Here is a 25,908-nt window from a genome sequence, read left to right as displayed (position 1 = left end):
GAAAAGTGGACAACAATCAGAAAGATGGGAAGAAACAGACAGACAGGATTATTTCTATATATTCAATACCTTTTTATGTGGAGGGGAAGGGAGGGGTTGTCACATTAAGAAAGAAATTCATTGCAAAAATCATGAGAACATTATAACCAGCGGCATTGTAAATTCTTTACATACTGGTTTTAAGATTGTAAAATTGTAAATGTAGAAATTTTAATATTTTGAATTTTTTGGAACTTGACTGAAATGCAGCACTTAATTTAATATTACCTTATAGCTTGTCTGCTGGCGCAAATGTATGTGCTAGGAAATTATTTGTTTATGCGCCATTAGTGAGCCCAAAGAGTTTTCACGTCAATGGTTTCATGATTTATGCGCCTATGGTTTTATGGATTAATGCATCAATGGTTTTGCAGTTTATGCGTCAATAGTTCAAAAACTATAGTTTATGCGTCAAAGGTTTTCAAGATTGATCATTGATATGTGTCTGTGTATTATGGATTATGTGTATATGTGAACCTTGTGAAACTTTGTGATATATACATTTGAACTGTTATACCTTAATAAATTATTGACAGTTGTACCTTTGGGTTGCTACATTTATTTTAATGCGTGTGCCACCACGGTGTGATCCACCACGCCGTAATAAAAATAGAGAAACAACATTTTCATTACAAATGAAATTATATACAGTGAAACCTGTCTAAACCAAACTCAGTACCTTCCAATGTACAGTCAGTTGTCTGATGTTTGTGTCATAACAAGTTTCTTCTTTAACGTTATAACCACTGCCTCTAAACTCGGGAGGTCTTGATGGCTCTGAAAAAGTATAAAAATGTGAGGTTTTTTCTCCATAAAATAACAATTCAGAATGTTCCATTCATCCTTTTGATACAGTAAGCAGTCAAATCTGAATCACATTATTTAAATATTCTATGGAAATTATAATAAGATTAAAAAAACTCTTAAATTTTTGCTGAAGATGTAATTCTATAATTTTATCCTACCACTACAAGTATCATAAATAAAGATGTTGGGGAAATGTCAATGAGACAATCACAAAAGCAGTTAAGTACCAATCAGTGTAAGTATCATGCAATTTGTGGCACATCATTTTTTTTAATTAGATCTTTTTTGCATCGAATGTATACTCAATACATCTAGAAAACATCTGAAAAAATATTTTAATTTAACCTGAAGCATCTGTGTCTTTGATACTTTTTTACTGCTTTATATACATGTATACCAGGGGTCAAAATTAATGCTGGTCCACTAGTCCCAGGCTAGTAAAATTCCAGTCTGACCATGAGAATTTATCTATGGCTTGTTGAAATTTCATCGCTGATTGGATTGCAATCTTACTTTGTGCCCGTCGCTTCTTTTGTAACTTATTTTAGTTCTGTCATTACTTCTAAGAGTGGGATTATAGTACATGTATTGTTAAATATTCTGAGATAGCATCTTTGACTTTAACCTGATACGGAATATGTTACTGATTGTTAAATAAATTTGTCCTGCTGGCTAGTTGAAAGTTAGGTTAATTTCCATCTCTGTATACGGAAAGAGTGTGGGGAAATTTTTTGCCACTTTTTCATAATGCATTTCAACTAATGTTAACACTTTAATGGTTAATTCTGGAGGCTTTGAGGTAGAAATACATGGATAAAAAGCTGTGCTTTAAGAGCATGATACACCCGTTGCCCTTTTAACTTTGTCCTTCTGCTTTTAATGAATTTAAATGATCAACTAGAAAACTCAGAGCCCTGTCAAATACCCTCCCCCACCCCCAAAAAATTGTACCTCGTAAATAAAAAATGCACAAAAAATTTGGCACTATCATAGCAAATGGTGAAAGTGTTTTTGAGTTAACTTAAACTTAAAAATCCCCCTTTTTTTAAGTAAAAAAATTCATTACACAGAAACAAAAAATCTGAAATTTATAAAAATTGAAAGGGAGCTTATGTCAATAGATATAGACAATTCACCAAAATTTCATAAAAGTAGGTGAAAGTTTTTTTGAGTTATTGTTCGAAAACTTGAAAACCCTCCTTTTTTCAGTATAAAAATTCATAATACGGAAATGAAAAATCTGAAATTCATAAAAATTGAAAGGGAGCTCACGTCAGTAGACATGAACAATTCACCAAAGTTTCATAAAAGTTGGTGAAAGTGTTTTTGAGTTATTATCTGAAGTGTTGACGACGGATGAATGGACGGACAACGGTGTACAATAATACATCCCATCTTAAACAGTGTATGAAAGTACAATAAAATCTCAGCATTTTTTTCTTCATGTGCCGCACCTTGTACACATTCTAATTCTTAGACAGAGAAGTACTTAAATAAAACAAGACACCATCTAGCCATAACCTTTCAATATGACTAACAGTAAACAGTAAGCTCTTATAAGCCCCCAAAAATTTAACAAAACAAATGGACTTAAGTCAATATGAGAAATAGGAACATAGATTCATTAAGGAATGTTTTTTTGACTTTTAACAGGTTATACAAAATAACTTTTATGGTTACAGAGCAGTTTATAGCAACTGAAAGATGGCCTAAACAAAATTATTCCATAAAACCTGTTACAAAATTAGAAACCTCACTTAACATTTAACTTCTAGTGCATTCCAATCTGTGTATTAAGTATTAAATTGTACTGAAAACTGATTTTTTTAATTGCAGACTTCAGACCAATTGACACTAATGTCATAGTACTGGATCAGGGTATACAAAACACTGTGTAGCATGTAATTTTTGCTGGGTGCTAATTTTGGCATGTTTTAGCAGTCCGTCTAAAAACACAGAAATAAATAAAATAAATGTTTTCTTTAAGCTTAAGTACTTTGTGCAATACTTTTAACACCTGCCAAAATAACCCCCCATTTGGTAACTTAGTATGCTCAAATAAAAAGCTTTGCCAAGCACAGCATGATAACAACAATGGTCAAACAGTTGGGGCAAGTGTGGATACAATATTAGTTTTTGACTCCAATATCTTTTTTTAAATCAGATTAAAATTTCAAAAGTTGAATTTTTTCAGTGTTGCCCAACTTTGACCCCCTATAGTTACATAAAATCTGTTGGATACATTTGTTTACCAGAAGTGAATAAGAAACACAATGAAAAAAGAATAATGAAAATTAGAAAAAAAAACAAACAAGCTACATAGGCGTTAATAAATAAAACACCTATTTTTACCCTTTTACACCCCTTATCAAAGCGCCGATGGCATTGAACCTCAGAAGTCATGAGATATCTATAGGTATTTTAAAAACTTTATAATCTGATGGTAATTTGTTCTTTCTGTATTTCCAAAAAGATTAATCATTTACAACAGGATCACCACTTTCACTACTACTAGAATGCACATCCACACAATACTGATTCAAAATTTCAATTTATATAAATTTGTTTCTTTTTTTTTTGTTTTTGTTTCGTTTCATTTCGTTTTTATTTTGGTTCTCAATGTGTAATCTTGACAACCTATTTTTAGTTTTAAACATAGTCAATCACAGGGAATCCATATATGGATATCAAAGGCATTAATAAAATATAGTTCTAACTTCCATAATTTTATATGTATTTGAATTTGTCTTTGACAATCAATCATGTAAAATATAATTTCAATTGTATACTGTAAAAACTGGTCATGTATTTATAAGAAATATTCAATTTGATATATTTTGATATTCATCCGTCAGATCTCTTCCCTGGTGGAAGCACTTTTAAGGCAGTTATCAACTGGAAGTCCTTTTGTTTGAAAACAGATGGTTTTGAGACTCAGAAGTCACATGACTTCCGAGTAAAAGGGGGCATAAAGTCTTAAATTAATTGGGAATCCTTCCTTTGGTGGTTAGTAAAATCATATCAGAATTTCAGAACAATGGTCCACCACAACAAAAGTTATCATATGAAAACGAAGTGTCCCCAGACAAAGCTATCAATGACAACTGCGCCATAACATTATATACGACTGCAAATGTTTTGGTTGTATAAATATCAAGCTAAACTATGATAAAATATCAAAATGGCACAAGACTTCCACGAAACAACCCTGTTACTTTGATATATAGATTCTCCTTCAGTAACGAGCAGTTAAAATTATTTTTCCATGCAAGATGGTAAAATTAAGATTTACAACCTGCAGATTAAGCGAACATATTAAAATCTTAATTTTACCATGAAGGGTGGATGAAACATTAAAATAAAGAAATGGCTGAAGGACAACCTGTTTCTACATATTTAAGTAGAAACTTGGAAATGTAAAATGGTGGGAAACTTTTTACAGATATTTAATTACCACAGGGGGTGGGGGGAGTGTTAAAAGTCATGGGCATTTATAATCCCCGGCCTTACACTTACCTTACATGTCCAATGAAAATAGCTGTGAGGACTAGGATCTCACAACCTCATTCAACTCAACAAAATTTTCAATCTCAAATCTAATTAGTTTTGTACCCTTATATATATAACTCTACGTGCATTCTGGTCCTTTTTTTACATTTATATTTTCAATATCATTGTCTTAATTAGATAATCTTCAGTTTTGTACAACTTGGTTTACACTGTACAAATAAAAACCAATTGTTAAATGCACATATTGTTCCATGATTATAACAGAAAAGTCCTCATGTTTTAATGTGTTTTGCATATTTGTCTCATGGACATTTCCACAAAGTCTCTTTTTTTATGTGTTATAGAAAAAAGAAAGGATACCGTGAAACATGACAAATGTTCCAGAGTATAACCTAAATACAAAATAGTGAATACTTTCAAAGATCACCAAAATGTTTTCAACAAGTGTAAACACACATTTAAGTAAGCTCTGACAGGACCTGACAACAAAAGTATTTGTAGCATAAAAAATAAAGTGAAAATTACCGATATTCATAATTATCTAACTAATGTATAGTTGACCATACCATATAATTTATAACATAAGGAGCATGTATATAGGTTCATGAACTCGTTGTTTATAGTCCGACACTTTACAAAAAAGTAAACTTGTTATAAGTGTGGCACCTGAAACAGAAGGTAAACATGAAGTTTGTAGTATGACACTTAAGTGAAAGGTAAACATGTGGTTAATAATGTGACACTTAACTGAAAGGTAAACATGTGGTTTATAGTGTGGCACTTAAGTGAAAAGTAAACACGTGGTTTATAGTGTGACACTTAAGTGAAAGGTAATCATAGGTTTTATAGTGGGGCACTTAAGTGAAAAGTCAACATGTGGTTTATAGTGTGACACTTACGTGAAAAGTAAACATGTGGTCTATAGTGTGACGCTTAACTGAAAGGTAAGCATGTGGTTTGTAGTGTGACACTTAAGTGAAAGGTAATCATTTGGTTTATAGTGTGACATTTAACTGAAAGGTAAACATGTGGTTATAGTGTGACACTTAAGTGAAAGGTAATCATGTGGTTAATAGTGTGACATTTAAGTGAAAGGTAAACATGGTGTTTACAGTGTGGCACTTAAGTGAAATGTAAACATGTGGTTAATAGTGTGACACTCAAGTGAAAGGCAATCATGTGGTTAATAGTGTGACACTTAAGTGAAAGGTAAACATGTGGTTTATAGTGTGACACTTAACTGAAAGGTAAACATGTGGTTTATAGTGTGACACTTAACTGAAAGGTAAACATGTTGTTTATAGTGTGACACTTAACTGAAAGGTAAACATGTTGTTTATAGTGTGACACTTAACAAGAGGCTCCCTGGTTAAATTTTAGCCTTCCAAGGGCAATAACTCTAACAAGAAGTTGTTCGACAATTTTGACTCCATGAAGACTTTGGTAGGACTTATCATGAGGATCATTTCATCAATCGGAAGTTTCATTCAATATATTACAGTTTTCAAGATATTGATTGACTGAAAACTGCATTTTTGCCTTTGAAGGGCAATAACTCTTATATGGAGTTGTCTGACAACTTTGATTCCTGGAGACTTTTGTATGCCTTATAATAAGAATCATTTCAGCAATCTAAAGTTTTATTCTATCTATCATAGTTTTCAAGATATAGGCTGAAAGCTGTAATAAAAATGTCATTTTTCACTTCTCAAGGGCAATAACCCTTACATGGAGTCATCTGACAACTTTGATCCCTAAAGACTTTCGTAAGCCTTATAATAAGGATATTTCAGCAATTGAAAGACATTGGCCAAACCTAACCGTTTTGAAGATATATGCAAAAATCCACTGTCTGACCCCTTTGTTCTATATTTAGTAAAGGCGGCCATCTTTTTTAACCGATCAAAAATCCAAACACTCATTATGTTGAGGATACCCTAAAAAATAAAAATACCATGTTTCTAGAATTCTGTATAGTAGTTTTTGGGAAGAAGAACTTTGAAAAAAATAACATCAAAAACAGCAAAAAACATCCAAAAAGGGCAATAACTCCAACATGGGTCAACAGATTTTCAACAAAGTTTGACTACAGATAGATGTCATCATGCTGAATACTTTTACCCAAGTCAGAATTTGGCTAAACCTAACAATTTTGGAGATATATGCAAAAATCTGCTGTCTGACCCCTATGTTCTATTTTTAGTAATGGCGGCCATCTTTTTTAACCGATCAAAAATCCAAACATTCATTATTTTAAGGATACCCTAAAAAAAAATACCATGTTTCATTGAATTCTGTAAAGTAGTTTTTGGGAAGATTTTTGAAAGTAATAACATAAAAAACTGCAAAAAACATCCAAAAAAGGCAATAACTCTAACATGGGTCAACAGATTTTCACCACAATTTGACCACAGATAGATGTCATTATGCTGAATAATTTTACCCCCACATCAGAATTTGGCTAAACCTAACAGTTTTGGAGATATATGCAAAAATCTACTGTCTGACCCCTTTGTTCTATATTTAGTAAAGGATCATACTATTTAACCATCAAAAACAGCAAAAAACATCCAAAAAGGGCAATAACTCCAACATGGGTCAACAGATTTTCAACAAAGTTTGACCACAGATAGACCTCATCATGCTAAATACTTTTATCCATGCCAAAATTTGGCCAGTGAGCTAATAAAAGGTTTAACGTGTGGTTTAAAGTGTGACACTTAGCTGAAAGGTAAACATTTGGTTTATAGTGTGACACTTAAGTGAAAGGTTTACATGGTTCATAGTGTGACACTTAAGTAAAAGGTTGACCTGGTTTATAGTCTGACACTTTACCTTACGGTAAACATGTGGTTCACAGTGTGACACTCAAAACAACAGGTAAACATGTGCTTTATAGTGTGGCACTTAATTGAAAGGTAAACATGGGGTTTATAGTGTGACACTTAACTGAAAGTTAAACCTAAGGTTTATAGTGTGACAGGTAAACATGGGGTTTATAGTGTGACACTGATCTGAACTAAAAGGTAAACATGAGATTTATAATGCGACACCTAAAACAAAAGGTAAAAATTGTGTTTTATAGGGTGGCACTTAAGTGAAAGGTAAACATGAGGTTTATAGTGTGGCACTTAATTGAAAGGTAAATGTGTGGTTTATGGTCTTACATTTTACTTAAAGGAAAAGGTGTGGTTTATAGTCTGACACTCAGCTAAAAGGTAAACATGTGGTTTATAGTCGGACACTTAACTAAAAGGTAAACATGTGGTTTATAGTCTGACACTACCTTATAGTGTGATGTTACTAAATGACATTGTCATCAGCGTTATCTCCCATTGACTGGCGTCCTTGGTAATGGTTACAAAATAGCCGGTAAGAAATGTCAACGAGATTCTGTTGGTCGGTTTTTGCAGAAGCCCCCCAAAAAAAACTAAGCTTTCAACAATGGAAACACCAACAAAAGATAATGAAAATGACAGAAAACTAAAACAGTACCAAAGTAGGAGGATTCTGGAACTAGAAATTCTCACAGAGCAACTGTCTGTGGTACCCCACTTCACCAGAAATTTGCAAAGGAGAAAGCCGCTACGACAGTTACCTGAAATTTTTCTGTGAATCAAGTGAAACAACCAACCTGGTGTCTACAGGAAAAACTCACAGGGACATAAACAAAGTGAAAAAGGGTCTGAAGATTTGGGATGTAAACACAAAATTTGAACTAGGTACATGTAATTGTAAATCAACATACATGATGTTCATATAATTTGCAATGCTTATGTATGGTTGTCTGACATACTAGAAAACTTCAAGATCTATTTGGTACTGCTTTAAGTTAAAAACAATGTCATACAGTCAAGTAAGAGTATGAGTTACTTGGTTAGAAAAAAAAATAATAAAAATTTTGACAACGTTGCACAATGAAATAGCGCTGTCAACAAATCAGACATCAGACTTGTCATTTTTAGGTCTGGTACTGAAGTTCGTGCGTGTTTACTGAAAAAGGATTCTCCATAAGTTATACTTTTCTATGCAACAATCCATTCTATTTTCTAATTCTACTCCATGTTTGTTTTTGGATTTGGTAGAAACAAGTTTGAAAAAGATATACTGAGAAATATGATTTTTTTGAACATCTTTTGCTACATTTTACTATACAAGTATGTCTTTGTTACATTGACCCCTAAACCATGCTCAATATCATTCTAAAATGGTCTATAAGCCAATTTAAAAAGTTGATATTACGATGTAAGCCAATGAGATGAATAGACATACATGATTTAATGTGGTTTATAGTGGGACACTTTTAAAGTAAAAGATAAACATGTGTTTTATGGTGTGACACTATTAAAGTAAAAGGTAATCATATGGTTTATAGTGTGACACTTTTAAACTAAAAGGTAATCATGTGTTTTATAGTGTGACACTTAAGTGAAAGGTAAACATGGGGTTTATAGCATGACACTTAACTGAAAGGTAAACATGTGGTTTATAGTGTGACACTTAACTGAAAGGTAAACATGGGGTTTAAAGTATGACACATAAGTAAAAGATAAACATGTGTTTTATGGTATGACATTTTTAAAGTAAAAGGTAATCATTTGTTTTATAGTATGATCCTTTAAAGTAAAAGGTAATCATGTGGTTTATAGTGTGACAAATAACAGACTCAAACTGAAAATCAGTCAACTCCTTGACTTACATGACCAGAACTATAAACCTGATAGTCACCAACAGATTTCTCTAAGATGCTCCACTACTATAAGCTAATAAATTTTGCTCATACTTTAAATGTTTTCCAAGAACTGTATGTTAACAACAAGTAACAACTAGATAAGTGGAAATGACCATTCATACAGGAAATATCTAATATTCAAATAAAAAAGAATATAGTCAAATCAGGAACAAATGGTAGTTGAACAATGCAATGACAGGAAATCAGAAAAGCTAAATTGTTTTTAAACACAATATAGTTCATAACAAAATATGTGACAGCATGAAAATGAATTAATGTTTATTGCAAAAACAAACATGTAATTAATTCAATATAATCCTTGGAATCTTTCATCATGGATTTAATTTTTGAACATTTTTCCTTTGCAATCACTGACGCAAGTATTGTGAAGCAGGATGTTACTGCCAAGCAATACAAGATAATCCATGACTTTGTTAAACAGATACCATATGATCCTATTTGTGGGGTAAGTAATGTTTTCAAAATTTTCATTTCTTTTGTTCATGCCAATAGAGTGCAATTGAATAAATAATGGCAATTTCAATGGTTGAATTAGAAATGATCATCAAAAATGCACATCACACAAACATTTTCCATGTACTTCCTGTCAAGTTAAAACAGTACTTAAATACCTGACAAAAGATCAGATTTTGACCAGATTCAAAGTGGCCTTTTCTTGGTCCTATATTTCTAAGTGGTTCTGTTTCTAACCATTTCTGACCTCCTTATTTCTTAAAAGTTCAAGTCATAACCCAAAAACCTTGTCTTGTCTTCCTTTTGAGGTATACCACTTTGTGGTATAATTTTAAAGAGATACATTCAATCATAGTCAAGTTGTTATCAAAATGTAATCAAAATGCTCATTTCTATTTTTGATCCATTATTTCTAAATGGTACAAGTCACAATCCAAAAAAATAAATGCAAACAAACCTTTTGTGTTATGGCACCTTGTGGTATAATTTTCAAAAAGATTTGTTTCCTCATCGTCAAAATATTGTGTGGGCATTCATAAATGCTAGTTTTTTGGCCCCTTATTCCTAAATGGTTGAAGTCCTTATCTCAAAATACATTCCCATTCATGGCACCTTGTGGTACAATATCATAAAGATCGATATACATAAACTCAAGTTGTAATATTCAAACTGTCAATGGTAACATTAAACGACTGCAGATTTATTGTGCCGGTACATTTGTATTAAAACTATTTTTTTTCTATTATCTATAATGACTTTTACACTGTGTTATTCTTATGCTTTTGCAATCAGAAATGGTCTTAGTTATGAACTTGCTTTGCCTTCTAGGTGCACACCGCCAATGAACTTGGTGAAAAACAATATACTGCTTTGTACTGGACAAATAAGCAGTGCATCTTTTACACAAGAAAGATTGTATTATATGTAATCATATGGAAAAATTTGTTTGAAACCAATATGAAAAAAAATGTCTTAGTACATTTAAAATCACATGAAACAAACCAATTTCCAATTCATGCAAAAAACATACTCTTAAAATCTAATAAAGCTATATGTAAATATATTAATACCATATGGTTTTATTATTTACATGAATTGCATGAATCAATTTGTTAGTCCTAAACATGTACTACTACTAAGGGCTTTTTTAATGTCCTTGACTACCCTGTCGGGTCTCGCACGGACGGTCCTAAACATGTATTCCATGTTGGACTTAAATAACTTGAAGTAGATAATACCTATTACATGGAGCATTCTTTTCTGTCATCTTGCAAAATTATATGGACATACATATTTTCCATTTACTATATTGTACTAGTGTTTAAATGATGTAAAAATAATATGTTTAAAATGTTTTAAAAGAACTTTTACATAAAAATTTGTTGGGTAAAATTAAAAATATGGATGGTAAAAAAAGAGGCCTTTTCAAAGGGAGAAAATTGTAGGGAAAATTCTTCCAAAGGGAAGGTAATAGGTGGGAAAATGTTCTAAAGAAATGTAATGGAAGTATTAGTTTTTTAATATTACAAGAAAAAGAGTTGGGTGACCCTGAGTTTTCTTTTTTTTTGAAATATGAAAGAATGTCAGTTAATTGTTCCTCATATGAATTTATAAAAAACCTTATCAACCAGTTTTTCAATAGTATGTAAAATAGTATAAATTCCCTACAAAATTCATATAAAATATTGTAGAAAATTACCTTTTTTTAAGGTTCAATTATGTTGAAATCAAGTTTGGTGACCTATGTTTTCACATTTAAATTCTGAAGTGTGTTCATTCAAAGTCATCTTTGAGAAAAACTAGGAAAATTTATCCGCTAGAAATATTTTAAAAAATATCATTTTATAAACATTTATAATTATAAACTATAGTTTGTTTACATACAAGTGTAACAAACATTTTCTGATCAGGTTAAATAAAGTTAGAGTGATTTATTTGTGTTTCACGACGACCTAATTAATATGCATAAATGAAAACCAGAAGTAACGCTCAATCACCATATATGGAAATGCTACATCATTGGTTCTCAATCTCCATTTGGGTACATTGAAAAGGCATACATGTGCCCGAAAAAATTACTGGAAACATTTTCGAAAATAGCTTGTATATATGTAGAGTGGTACACTTATCTGTGTATGGGTGCAATAATCATGTTTAGAAAGTTAGAAGACTAAAGTTCTTCTTGTTTTCTGTCAGCTTTACATTTTCATTAGGCATACATCCCTGTGGTGAATACACAACTACTTTGCACCCTATTTTTAGGACCTGAACAGGAGGGTACAACTAAAATACACTCTGTGTATCGTAATTCTTTGCCGCTGGGTTATATTAATAAACAAGCCTGGTAGACATAATTATGACCAAGAGATAGAGTGGGCGGCTTCTTTTATCTTTACAGGGTTCTGATACACTTGTCGGGAGTAACATTACATAAAAAAGAAATGAAATCAATATTTTATTGAAGATCGAGATCGGAACAGTTCAAGTCTAAGAATATGAATTTATTCTATCCATATTCATTTTCTAATTTATTAATTTAGTTTATGTAAAAAGTTCAATCTTACATGACAGAACATAATGAAATATTTCTATGCCATCTTTGAACGGTAGAGGATTCATCTCACTGTGGACAGTCTAGTCATCATAAGTGTAATAGTTAAATATTTTTGACAGTGTTTATCATATTTTCTCAAAGTGATTTAAATTGATACAACTGTATCAAAATATTTGTGTGCATTTTGAATTGTAGGGTAAAAACCATGTGTGATAATTAAGAGTGATTCAATGTATACCAAATCTGGATCAAAAGGGAAAGCAGTGAGATACTGACTTCCATCTAGTAATGCAATAGCAATCAAGGGAACCAAGGTTATAGCAGTAATCAAAAGAATGTAATTCAGGGACAAAGACCAGACATGGAAAACAGACATACACAACAAAGAACATAAAGTAACTAAAATCATACATAGAAAGTAACAAAAGCAAATGAGCAACTCAGACTCCACTAAAAACTGGGAGCATGGACCAGGTGCACCGGTAGGGAAAGCGTCCTCTGCTTTTCTAGAAACACCCGCCGAGTTGCTCATAAAAAGTCAAGTCCGGGGTAGACAAACGAGGAAAGGAAAACTATGACCCGTTGAATAAATCAGTTTTCATGTTGCAGTTTGATACACCATAACGATCCTCAAGTTCATGATGACGATGCAAAACACACATGTATTGACCTCACATAGGAATATTTTACCTATGAACTTCATCATCATTTTCAATTAAGAAAACTTTAATCAGGTGAATCAATTCCCAAATTTATCCAGTCTTTTATTCACTATTAATATTACAGTTTTAAACATTTCACATCTGATTAAGATATTTATGTTAATTTATATAACTGTATATTTAACAACCCAAACTTTTATTAATAAAGGTCCTCATCATGTTTACATTTCCATAGTAACTTAATTTGTATTTATTATATTGTTGATAGTATCATAGCTTTATTACAGCAAGTAAAATAGTTAACTTCAGGGAATCAAGTTTTTTTTTTAACTGAATGACCTGCCTTAGGCAATCAACTGGACAATTAACATAAAGATGTAAACTTTCTATTACATATATTCAATTAGTATTTCCAATTTAGGTCTAACAGAATGTTTAAGTAACACTCCAGCTAAGGATCATGCAAAATGTGTTTCATGGGTAAAAAGCCTACATATTTTTATTTTTGATATTTTGTTTGAAATGTCATAGTAAACAGAAATTAACATGTGGTTTTTCATATAACCTGTGCTCTTAGGAGATAAAAATTGTATAGCACTGCAGATTTCAAAATCAAGGGAGATAACTCTGTAAATGACGCTCAAATACAATAGAATCTACTGGATTTTCAGATTTTGCATGATTCTCACAAAGACAGCAACTTAAATTTTCTTTTCAAAGGCATCTCATCAGATAATTGTCATTCAATCAAGATAAGATTAACTCCTAATGTTAACTGTTTTACTGGCTATAAATGTTACTGTTAAGAATGTTTGCAGTATATATCTTGCCTGATCAGATACAGAACGTTTCATTTCATTAAATGGTAATGCCTGCCTTCAAATCTTTATAAGAATCAAAAGCAGAACTTGCTCTAAATGTAATGATTGCAGTTGAAACTTGAAATATATTTCTATAAACTGAAATAGGCTAGTGAAAAAAATGTATATTAAGAGTAACATGCATTTGAACCAAAATATACAAAAATAATGATGTTCAAAATCAAAATAAGAAAACTTGAATCAAACAGAATTTATTTTTAAAAAAAATCACAATGTATATGCAGGTTAAGTATTGAGTCAGATGTGGAGTAGTATGAGATAGCACTGGAGATTGCAGTCTGAGGTGTTCATCATAAAGTAGTTAAAGGCATTGTAGTATTGTTATCATCAAGAGTTGCTGAAGATAGGTAAAATAAACCAATTAGTTATCAGCCTTGTCAAAACAAATGTTGGATAAAACTGAGAAATCTAAGAATGCTTGTGGAATAAGATTTGACTTTCTATAGCAAACGTAAGTGAAATTGAAAGTGAAAATTAAAATAATTATTGAAAAATGAATGTTGTACTAAAAATAGCAGAATTTACATGTGAAGTGAAGAAAATCATATCCATATCATAAAATAAACTGGATAGCAAACTGAGGTAAAGCAAATTAAAGAAATGCATGAAACTTGTCTTTTTCACTGTAAATGCACATTTCATTTTATTACAGTCCTTGTTTTTTTTTCTACTTTATTCCCAGAACTTGGTACACCCTCAAAATATTTACAATCAGACACGTTCATTAAATTAAAAAATGAAATAACCATATTACCAGTTTTAGTAATTCCATTTTCTAACAGATTTCAAGCATTTTACTAACAGGCAAAAAACTTTAAATTTTGTGTTTCATCTATGTTAGTTAAAAGAGGTTAATATCCCTCACATAGATACTAAGTACAAGTCCATCTAAAAATCATGCAAATATGGAAAAAGTTGATATGACAATGTTTTTGTCAACTTTCTGAACAACCAAAAATCTTTCATCAAGTTACATTTATGATAAAAATACCAACAAAAGTTTAATCTAAATTTAGGACAAAGTAATTCAAAATAAGTCAAAACAGTTCAGTTAAATTTCATTGATTAATACTTCCTACCAATTTCTTTCACTACAGGTTCCAATATAACCAGTAATTTTTTATTCTACTATTCCAACCTCCTTCATTATTGTGAAATATCGTTAAAATTGTGCAAAATCATTAATGAGACATACTGGATGGATATACTCTTAAAAGAAAGTTGATAAAAATTATGAACTTATAACCCTCTACCTCATTCTTAGATTGACCTGTATTATTCATACCAAAACCACCTTCTAAGTTCTGGTTATTAACTTACTATCATAGCCAGTAGATGTAGAATTACTGACAGGTTCACTAGGGTATCCAATGTCTTTCCCTGGCCTCGCCTCGATAGTAAAATTGTAGGCGGTAGCTGGTTTTAGCTTACACACCATTAGTTCCATCTTTGTTGTTCCTGCCTGTTGATGAAAAAAAAAATTATTGTTTCATTTTTACACTAACAGTGATTATCAATTATTCTCTGTGTAATAAATTTCTATAAATCTCATGTGAAATAAATTCTGTGTTTTCACTCTTCGACTTTTTGCCACAAAATTGTCACAATTTCTTTTCTTGTGACATTAACTTAACTTGGATTTGGAATAACAATCCACTGATCACAAAATTTTTAATTTATCATTGAGAAAACAGGATAACCAATTGGTTAACCAGAAAAACAAAAATATAATTACTCATGCTAAGAATTCTTGCAAAATTAACTCGTCCACAACACAAATTTCATTAAATTCTTAAATCTTGACATTTTTTCAGATATTGTGATCATATTTTGGTTATTTACTCTGTCAAGCTGTTGGCATCAGAGCAGAGTATTTATTTCAAGTATATAGAGTTGTCTCCCTTGTACCTAAGTAGGAATAATTGATCATGAAAGGCAAAAAATAATCTATACTTCATTCTGTACTCCTTTTTAATAGCTGGGATGGTGTTGAAACTTTAAATACAAGAAATTAGAGACCTTTCTACAGATTGGAAATTTTCATTTGTTTTCCAAAGGTAATTTTAACAAATCTAGGCTCCAGTGCTACAAAACCCGAAAAATTACTTAAGTCTGAGAAAATTCTTAACTGTTTGTGATGTCATCAATTTCAAAGACTTTGATTGGAGTTAGCATGGAAGATACGGTAAGAATATTCTCAAGTATTTTTTAACCTTTGTGGTGCTGGGGCCAGATCATATTTCATAGTACTTTGTATGTGTCAAAGGTCAATTCATGATTCAAATTATATGACAGGGATAGGAAAATCAGACTGTTAATATATGATAAGGCTGAAGTATTTACACATCTGTATCAGGTATAAAACCCTGTTGTCTAGACACTGTGTCAAAAATGGAGTAAACACAAAATGTTATTTCAACTAGTCTGTATGGTTATAGGTACCCATTTTCATATAACAATATACATAGATATCTAACTTAAGATTATTCACCCTGCAAATCAGATATTAAGCTTAATTAACTTCAGAAAATTTGTTTAGTTTGTGAAAGTGTTTTATCAGTGTTATTAGAGTTGAACAACAAAATGGTTGTACTATCATTAATTCTACAGTAATGAAATGCTTTGTTAAATGAACTAATCGGGCGCGTAGCTGAGGCCACGATTTTGTCATGGTCTTTGAGAAACTTAAGCAATTTTAGACATCAAATTTTCAAGAAATTAATACAAATCAATGCCTAAGCTGTGTATATAACAACAAAAAACAAATTCATTCCATATACAAACAAGAGGCTCCCAGGAGCTCACCTGGTTAAATCTTCCCTTTCAAGGGCAATAGATTTAACAAGGAGTTGTTCAACAATTTTGACTCATGAAGATTTTTGTAGGACTTAAAAGGATCGCTCCAGCAATTGAAAGTTTCTTTCTATCATAGTTTTCAAGATACTGGCTGAAAACTAAAAATAAAATTGTCATTTTTCACCATTCAAAGGCAATAACTCTTCCAAGGAGTCTTCTGACGACTTTGATCCCTTGGAGACTCTTCAAGGCCTTATAATATGGATCAATCCAGTAATTGAGAGAATTTGGCTAAACCTTGCTGTTTTGGACGTATAAATAAGTGAAAAACTACTGTCTGACCCCTGAGTTCTATTTTCAGTAACAGGCCCCATGTTATTCCACAGACAAAAAAATTCCACACCAGTTCTTGAGTTACCCCAAGGAACATTTAAACCAAGTCTGGTTCCAATTGGTCAAGTAGTGTTGGACGAGAAGAGTTTTGAACAATTGTTAACGACAATGATGACGATGGACGTTGATGACGTTGATGACCATGGACACCAAGTGATGGCAATAGCTCACATGGCCTTTGGCAAGGTGAGCTAAAAATTGTCACCTCATGAGTGGATCTAGAAGAGGCAATTATCAGGGCAATGGGAGAAACAAAACTAAATCTGTTTTACTTTTACTTTAAAACTATTAGAGATAGGTACACTTAGGTAACAGTCTAGAACTCCCATTTATAGCTGAAAACTCCCATTATTAGCCTACAACTCCCTCATCAAACGCCTAGAATTCTCATTTATAGCTTAAAACTTTCATTAATACCCTAGACTTATCATTAATAGCCTAAAACTCTCAATAAAAGTCTGAGACTTTCATTAAAAGCCAAGAACTCTTTCCCTTTAACTCTCTTGATCCACACCTAGTAGACTACCAACCTGAGAATCGTTCCAAAACACAGTAAAGTATAGGTTTCTGTCTGGTTTAGAATGCTGCCACTTCAACAAAATACATGTTCCATTTATTGTCTCTCCTTCAAAGAATTCTACAGGGTTAGGCATCACTGAAGTGAAGTAAAAGTAATTAAACTAAGATTTTTTGGAAAAATTAATCTGACAAAAGGTCTTGTACACTCATTCCACTATGAAGGAAAATGATATTGATGTTTTATTTTAGATTTTTCCTATATATCAATCCATTTTTCTTCAATAACTTTACTTTTGAATATTAAGTAAGTTGTCTCTGATTGTTAATAAAGAAATGAATTAATAAAATGTCCATATATTCATTTTCACTACTGAGCCATGAAGTTATATCAATGGAAGTTGATCTAAGTTGTTGATCAAAATTAAGACCTTACTAGTTGCTCAAAGACTGGAATGACTAATCTTGAATTGGTAAATCTTATTATGAGGAATATTAATATTTATTTCATTTTAACTAAATAAGTAATGTACACTTAAATGCACTAAATATGAGGACAACTGTATAAGCTAAACTAAAATCAAGGTTACAAATTAATTAATTTCAAGGATATGTTAGTCCAGTATAGTTTAGTTTTGCAACAATAAGTTAATAGCTGTTAAGGTCATGCCTCTTTTGGTATTTGACATATAAAAATGTTTTCAGAAACAAAAGAAAAATGAACAAAATATATGAAATTCCCTCAAAGCTTTTTTGAGATATTGTGTGACATGTGGACAGACAGACATACATAAACCATGGTATACCTTGGTAGTTAATACTTCTACAAAAGGCCTCATGTAAGACTTGGGTACTATCAAGGATGGGCCCAAAACAGAAGGTCACTTCAAGTACTTACTATTAAGAAATCTGGAAAGTGGTTGAATGCTTGACCACAAAGCTGATAATGTGTACCCCAGGTGGCTGAATGGAGTAGCTCTCACTTTGGGGATTGTCAGGTCATAACAAGAGAACCTGACAACTGATCCTAGTGGGTCAACATGTATGAAGAGTGCCCCACATCATGCATATTAAAGACCATATCTGTAGTGGGTTTTTATTCCAAGTAGACTTCTTGTAGCCACTACAGATAGCAAAATCTGCCTTTCATACCCATTTTTCCTATTTTAACAAATAGGCTTCTGGAACAGGGATATGTTGCTACAAGATTGAAGGCATCAATACTGAAGTTTTATGGTTGTCATCGTGAACTTGTGGATTGTTATGGTGTATCCATCTGCACCATGAAAACTGGTTTATTCAACGTGTCATAGTTTTCCTTTCCTTGTCTGTCTACCCCGGACTTGACTTTTTATTAGCAACTCGGGGGGTGTTTCTAGAAAAGCAGAGGACGCTTAACCTACCAGTGCACCTGGTCCATGCTCCCGGTTTTTAGGAGTCCGAGTTTCCCATTTGCTTGTGTTACTTTGTATGGATGATTTTAGTTACTTCATATTCTTTGTTGTGTATGTCTGTTTTCCATGTCTGGTCTTTGTCCCTGGATTACATTCTTTTGATTGCCACTATAATCTTGGTTCCCTTGATTATTCTTCCAGTGGCAGTCAACGTATTGCTTTCTCGTGTTTTCCATTCTTCCCTATATTTTGTTTAAATTCGTTCTGTTTTCCTGATTATGTATGAAATATCTGAGACTGGACCTTAAACAACCAATAATCAATCAATCCATTCAAAAGTAGAGTCATCAAGACAGCAGGATAATTTTTGAGTGTGCCAGGACAAAAGAAATTGGCTCTCCCCCTTTTACAAATGATGAAGTACACTGTAGTAGGAAGTTTTTTAATAGACAAACCAATGATTAAAGTTGTGTAATATTTTGATGCTAAATTTAATTCAGAGTCATAATTGAAAGTACCCAATTATTTCTTAAGTATTTTAAATTCCTGTCAACATTTTTATAATCCCCACTTGAACTTTGTGTGATACCACTTCACATATTCTTGCAACTTTACATGTGTAGAAATGTACAGTACACATTGATTACAAATACATGTATATAAAATGAGCAAGATAAAAAAAAGGGATTCCTGGCCTTATTTGCTCATTTTTTTGTTAAATTTTGCACAACATTAACACAGCTTCAAATAAGAAACTCCCACAAGCCTGAACCGCTCAGTTGGTTAAATTTTGTCTTTCAATGGCAATAAATTTAACAAGAAGCTGTTTAATAATTTTGACCCAAGAAAACTTTGGTAGGACTTATCATAAGGATCAATACTTGGCTTAACAGATAAAATTGAAAATTTGACCACAGATAGATCTCATCATGCTGAACACTTTTACCTGGTCAGAATTAGGCCAAACCTAATGATTTTTGAGATAAATGTGAAAAACTACTGTCTGAACCCTGTGTTCTATTTTTAGTAATGGTGGCCATTTTTTCTGACAGAGAATAAATCTAAACATAATTTTTGTGCAAGATACCCCAAGGAACATTCATTCAACATTCATATTCATAGTTTAATTCCAATTGGTCAAGTAGTGTTAGAGAAGAAGATTTTTTAAAGAAATAACATTAAAAATGGTCAAAAATACTCCCATATGGCTTGACAGATTAAAATAAAAATTTGACCATGGATAGATCTCATTATGCTGAACACTTTTACCTGCATGTCACAATTTGGCTAAACCTAACGGTTTTGGAGATATATGCGAAAAACTACAGTCTGACCCCCTATGTTCTATTTCTAGTTTTTTGACAGATCAAAAATCTAAACACAACTTGTGTGCAAGATACCCTAAGGAACATCTGTACAAAGTTTCATATCATTCCTCGTGGTAGTTGCTGAGAAAACTTTTGAAAAATTGTTAACAGATGACAACGACAACGACAGAGACGGACGCCAGGTGAGCTAACAAAAGAAAAGTCCAACTCCTAGTACCCTCCTCCCTTTTGGATTCACCACTGTAAATGGATGGGTCCCTCACAAGTAGTTAGTAAAAGGCATTTGTCATTCATTGTAAGTTTCCATTTGTCCTTTAAGAGTAAATGTTTATGGTTCAAACAACTCTCTGACTCCAGCTCAATGATGATATCAGAAAAGACAAAAGAAACATGCAGCAAAAATTAAGCAAAGATAAGTATACTACAAAAACGTATATTTATGCATGCACACTGGGTGGTAATGTAGAAAGCATGGATTAAACAATATAGCAAAAAATAAACTAAAGGTTCTAGAGAGCCTGAATCGCTCAAATGGAGAATTTGAAATCATGTGGTCATATAATTTGATCCTTCAAAGGTTTAGAGTGTTATCTAGACTTATATCATTCCTGCCACCTCCTGAACCACCTGAGCCACACACAAATTAGATCGTTTGTAGTGGTCATTGACCCTGTTTCAAAAGATTGGCACATGTGGTTTTAGAGTTGATTTTGAAAATTGGCAAATCAAAAGCTAAAATGGCCTCAGATGGCCATCTAGTTCAATCAAGCAAACAAAAATGTGAAAAGTTTATGGGCAACAGACGACAGAAGCAAAGTGACCTTTGGGGCAGGTGAGCATATAAAAGCAACTAGCAGCTACAATGCCATCAATAACTTAAAAAGCATGAATTCAACTGTCCTATTACTATCCATGCACTTTTACCATTGGCATTTTGCTCTATGAAGAGATTTTCTGTCAATTTTAAATCGTTGGTTTTGGTGTTGGTAACTTTAACAGAAAAATTAAGGAGGACCATGTCAAAATCGATTCCATCAGATGTTTCCCATGTGCAATTATTTTTCTGTAGATGTGGACATGAGCCATCCTTCCTAAAACAAAGGTAAATGTTGCAAAAGTCATTTTCTAAACAAATACCAGAAACTTGCAGCATGCCTAGAAAAAAAGAATCTTCGCCTGTAAGGGAATTGATATTCATCAGCTGAAATGTTTGTTATGATAAATTATTTTTTGCTTTAGCATCAGGCTGAGAGCTCTTCCAAAAATGAGGGATCTTCACTTTACAGTTTTGTAAATTTGTGTAGAAAAATAAATTCTGTCTTTAAACATTATGCTGTAAAAAGAAATATATATATAAAGCACCCCAGCAAAAATAATTAGAGTCATATGAGGACCCAAGTAATGGCGAGCATCGTGACTGAATACTACAGACCTTTTGACATCTCAAATCATCTCATAACAGAACTGTCGTCAAGTGATCACATCACAGAAAAACATTTTAGTGATCACATGATAACAGAAGTTACGTGTGATCATTAGATAATAGAACTTTTTAGCAATCAACTTTTATGGTAGTATATCATTACAGTACTTTTTAAGTACCAGTCCACATAAAATTCAGACACTTCCAATGGTAAAGTGATTCATGATGTAGAAAATCCCACCAAACCAATAATGCTTTTTCAGTCTAAATATGCTATACTTTCACATAACGATAATCATTTCTGCATTCAGATTTGCACTTTTTAGAAAATCATACATTCCCCTCCCACTAACATCAATCAAATAAAACCAAATCAGGAACATTAACTCTTTCAAAGTTCCAAATTAATGTACAATCTCTATAATATTTATCTCAAAAGCACAAAAACCAAACGAAAAACTAAGACTGGTTATGTGATCAGTAAATGTTTCTGAAAAATAAATAAAACTGAATTTGGTAGGTGGAAGAATCAAATTCTGTCTGATTTTTAGAAAGACTGATACTTAATGGTACAGCTGAAATTGTTATCAGAAGTTTAGATTCAAAATCAACATGAACAATACAATGTACATATCAAATTTGATGGGTTTGGCAAGCAGGCAAGTTGCAATATTGAACACTGAACAAAATGAAAGATATTTCAGCAAAACCATACTTCTACTTACATGTTCAAAACCACATCAATGTTTTTATTATTAACATAAGGTCCAATGTCCCAGGAACATTCCATTCTCTCATCCCAGTTGTAAATTTTGCAGGCAAAACTTTTGACAGCCCTAGGGGGATCTGCAATTATAGTTTCTTGTTTTCAAAAGAAAAGCCAGTAGTTTAAGTAAGAGCCCCTCACCACTTTGGAGAGGGGGTTACCTCTTGACCCTTACTTAAGAAAAACAAGAGGCTCCCAGGAGCCTGAATTAATTTTTTGCTGTTTAAGGGCAATTACTCCAACAATGAATTGTGTGGTCTCACAAACCATTTCCAGGTCAAATGCCCCCCTAATGTAGTACCAATAAAACACTGATATATGCATAGTAAATGCATTATTTGTGTGTATTCTGATCAAAAGTAGTCAAAATTAAGCTAAGAATGTGTACTTTAAAATCATATTCGTAATTAACTATAAAAATGTATTAATATTGCTTACATGTGCAAGTAATTTGCCTCCATGCTTTTTTCAGTTAGTGAAAAATGTGGATTTTCAGTATTATTTATTCAAGTAAATTTTGTGAAGAATTTCTACTATCATCTTACCATTTACATAATGATTTTGAAAACCTTATTTTCCGAGCTTCGCAATGGTATGCAAGATGTCATTTGTCCTGGAAATTCACAGTGAACCTTTGAAAATTACTTTTTTAACAAGTGAAGTAATAATTGCTCACCTGGTTCAATTTTGCCTTTCAACGGCAACAAATCAAACAAGAAGTTGTCCAACAATTTTGACTCAAGAAAACTTATCATAAGGATCATTTTAGCAATTGAAAGTTTGTATCTATCATAGTTTTCAAGTTATTGGATAAAAACTGCCAAAAAGAAACCCTGTCACTTTTCCCCTTTCAAGGGCAATAACTCTTACAAGGAGTTGTCTGCCAACTTTTATCCCCAAAGACTTTTGTAGTCTTAATAATAAGGATCATTTCAGCTATTGAAAAAATTAGGCTAAACATAACAGTTTTGGAGATATATGTGAAAAACTACTGTCTGACCCCTATTTCCAATTTTTAGTGATGACGGCCATGTTTTTCGATGGATCAAAAATCCCCACAAAGGTTCCATGCAGGTTACCCCAAGAAACATTCTTAACAAGTTAGGTATGAAATGGTCAAGTAGAGTCAGAGAAGAAGATTTTTGAAAGAAATAACATTAAAAATAGCAAACAAGAGGCTCTCAGGAATCTGAATCGCTCACCTTGTTAAAGTTTGTCTTTCAAGGGCATTAAATTTAAGAAGGAGTTGTCCAACAATTTTGACTCAAGAAGACTTTGGTAGGACTTATCAAAAGATTCATTTCAGATATTGAAAGTTTAGTTCGGTCTATTATAGTTTTCAAGATAATGTCTGAAAACTGTAAAAAAAAAAAAAATAAAAAAAAAAAAAAAAACATCTTTCATCTTTCAATGGCATTAACTCTTACAAGGAGTCACCTGACAACTTTGATCCCTGGTGAATTTTGAAGACCTTATAATAAAGATCATTTCTCCAATTGAAAGAGTTTGGCTAAACCTAACGGCTTTTGAGAAATATGCAAAAAACTACTGTCTGACCCCTATGCTCTATTTTTAGTAACAAACATCAGATATGTTTTTTGAAGGATCAGAGATCCCGACACCAGTTCTATGCAGGATACCCCAAGGAACATTTATATCGTTAGGTTTCAATTGGTCAAATAGTATCAAAAGAGAAGAGTTTTGAAAAATTGTTAACAACTATGACGACGACGACGGACGCCATGTGATGGTAATAGCTCACATGACCTTCCGCCAGGTAAACTAAAAAACGTTTGACAGGGCAATAACTCCAACATGGTTTAATGGATTAAAATGAAAATTTGACCGCAGACAGAACTCATCACACTTTGCCTCACGTCAAAATTTAACTTAACCTAACGGTTTTGGAGATATATATGCGAAAAACTACTGTCTGACCCCTACTGTATTTTGCACTGCGCACAATACATAAATGTGCACTATACACACCAAAATACAGTATGTTCAAAAGAAGACTTGGGAAGGACATGTCATAAGGATCATTTCATCAATTGAAAGTTTTTTCTGTCTATTATAGTTTTCAAGATATTAACTGAAAACTGCTAAAAACATCATTTTTCACCTTTCAAGGGCAATAACTCTTACAAGGAGTCCTCTGACAACTTTGATCTAAATGCAGACTAATGTAGACCTTATCACCTTTAATATCATGCCATATTAAAACTACCAGTACAAAATTTCAGGGACTGACTTTGATATTTACTGAATAAACCCATTAAGCAGTTACTTTTTACATTCTCTATATTTGCAAATTGACCTAAAGACTGAGACCATGTTATAGGATTCAAGATTATGGTTTGACAATCATTATAATTTAGGAATTAATACATTTACTAATTTAAGACATTTTCATTATAAAATTTTGAAATAAATATTATAACAAAAATAATTAAAAAATGAATAATTTTATACATACATTCAACTAAAATCGTAGACGATGACACAATACCACTTTCCAGACGACATCGATAAGTGTCTTCATTCTCTTTTTGATCCATTATTTTTCTGCTTATGCCAACTGAGGTAGAATTTATAACAAATATCTCTTCAGCAGTCAAGTTGGTCCCTTCCCCATAAGATACATATATTTGGGAAGAGTTGATTCCTTCGTCAATTTTTTTGGATGTTAGAGTACATGTCATGTTGAGGTAATCTCCAATGAAGATATAAATGTTGCATTTGTCCCATGCTGAAAAAAAAACATTTTAAACATGAAGTTGCCCCGAATGTCGTGCTGAAGTCCCATGAAACAGGAAGTTGATATCAGACAGCAATCAAAATCACTTACAACATATGCCCCATTATCTGTATTACTGTGAAAGCCCCATGATCTGTATGAAGCCACAAAAGAAATTTGAAATCAATGCTTCTATTGAGAGTGGCAATATTTGTGTCATTTGACTTGCATGTACATGCACGACATATGTCTGGATCTGTTACAGAACGCTCTATGGGTGCAGCTTGATATAACTACAGAGATTAAACCCTGAACAGTAAGAGGAAGTATGGACAATACATTCAAGCTTGGTACATCTTCTATTTTAGGATTACAATTAAATATTGGATACAATAGGTTTCAAGCACAGATTCAAAAAACAAAAGATTTCCAGGAGCCTGAATCACTCACCTTGTTAAATTTTCCCTTTTAAGGGCAATAAATTTAACAAGGAGTTGTCCAACAATTTTTGACTTAAGACTTTAGTGGGACTCATCATAAGGATCATTTCAGCATTTCAGGATGTTTCTATCTATCATAGTTTTCAAGATATTGGCTGAAAACTGTAAAAATAAAAGCAAAAAAAAAGAGTCATTTTTCATCTGTCAAGGGCATTAACTCCTACAAGGAGTTGTCTGACAACTTTGATCCCTTCAAGACTTTTGAAGGCCTTATAATATGGATCATTTAAGCAATTGAAAGAATTTGGCTAAACCATTGAAGATATAATATGGGAAAAAACTACTGTCTGATCCCTATGTTCTATTTTCATAACAGCAGCCATGTGTTTAGACAGATCAAAAATCACCACATAAGCTCTATGCAGGATACCCCAAGAAACATTCATACCAAGTTTG

At 32.4% G+C, this 25,908-nt stretch overlaps 1 protein-coding gene across 1 annotated transcript in view; it reads right to left on the bottom strand.

The window, feature by feature from the left end:
* LOC148628583 (uncharacterized) overlaps positions 1-25,908 on the bottom strand; it is a 49,438-nt gene that overhangs the window by 14,852 nt on the left and 8,678 nt on the right. The window contains exons 3-8 of the mRNA XM_088590513.1: positions 24,752-25,024; positions 22,235-22,355; positions 21,011-21,177; positions 17,379-17,503; positions 14,980-15,121; positions 719-816 (exon numbers count right to left, since the gene is read on the bottom strand). Coding sequence (XP_088446639.1) covers positions 719-816; positions 14,980-15,121; positions 17,379-17,503; positions 21,011-21,177; positions 22,235-22,355; positions 24,752-25,024 — 926 coding nt within the window. The remainder of the gene's footprint in view (positions 1-718; positions 817-14,979; positions 15,122-17,378; positions 17,504-21,010; positions 21,178-22,234; positions 22,356-24,751; positions 25,025-25,908) is intronic.

This window comes from Perna viridis, chromosome 1 (genome assembly GCF_037379345.1).
Source record: "Perna viridis isolate PV_CMFRI_1.1 ecotype Kerala chromosome 1, ASM3737934v1, whole genome shotgun sequence".
Taxonomy (NCBI): domain Eukaryota; kingdom Metazoa; phylum Mollusca; class Bivalvia; order Mytilida; family Mytilidae; genus Perna; species Perna viridis.
The sequence above is the reverse complement of the archived record's forward strand: the minus strand, read 5'-3'. Positions and strand labels throughout refer to the sequence as shown.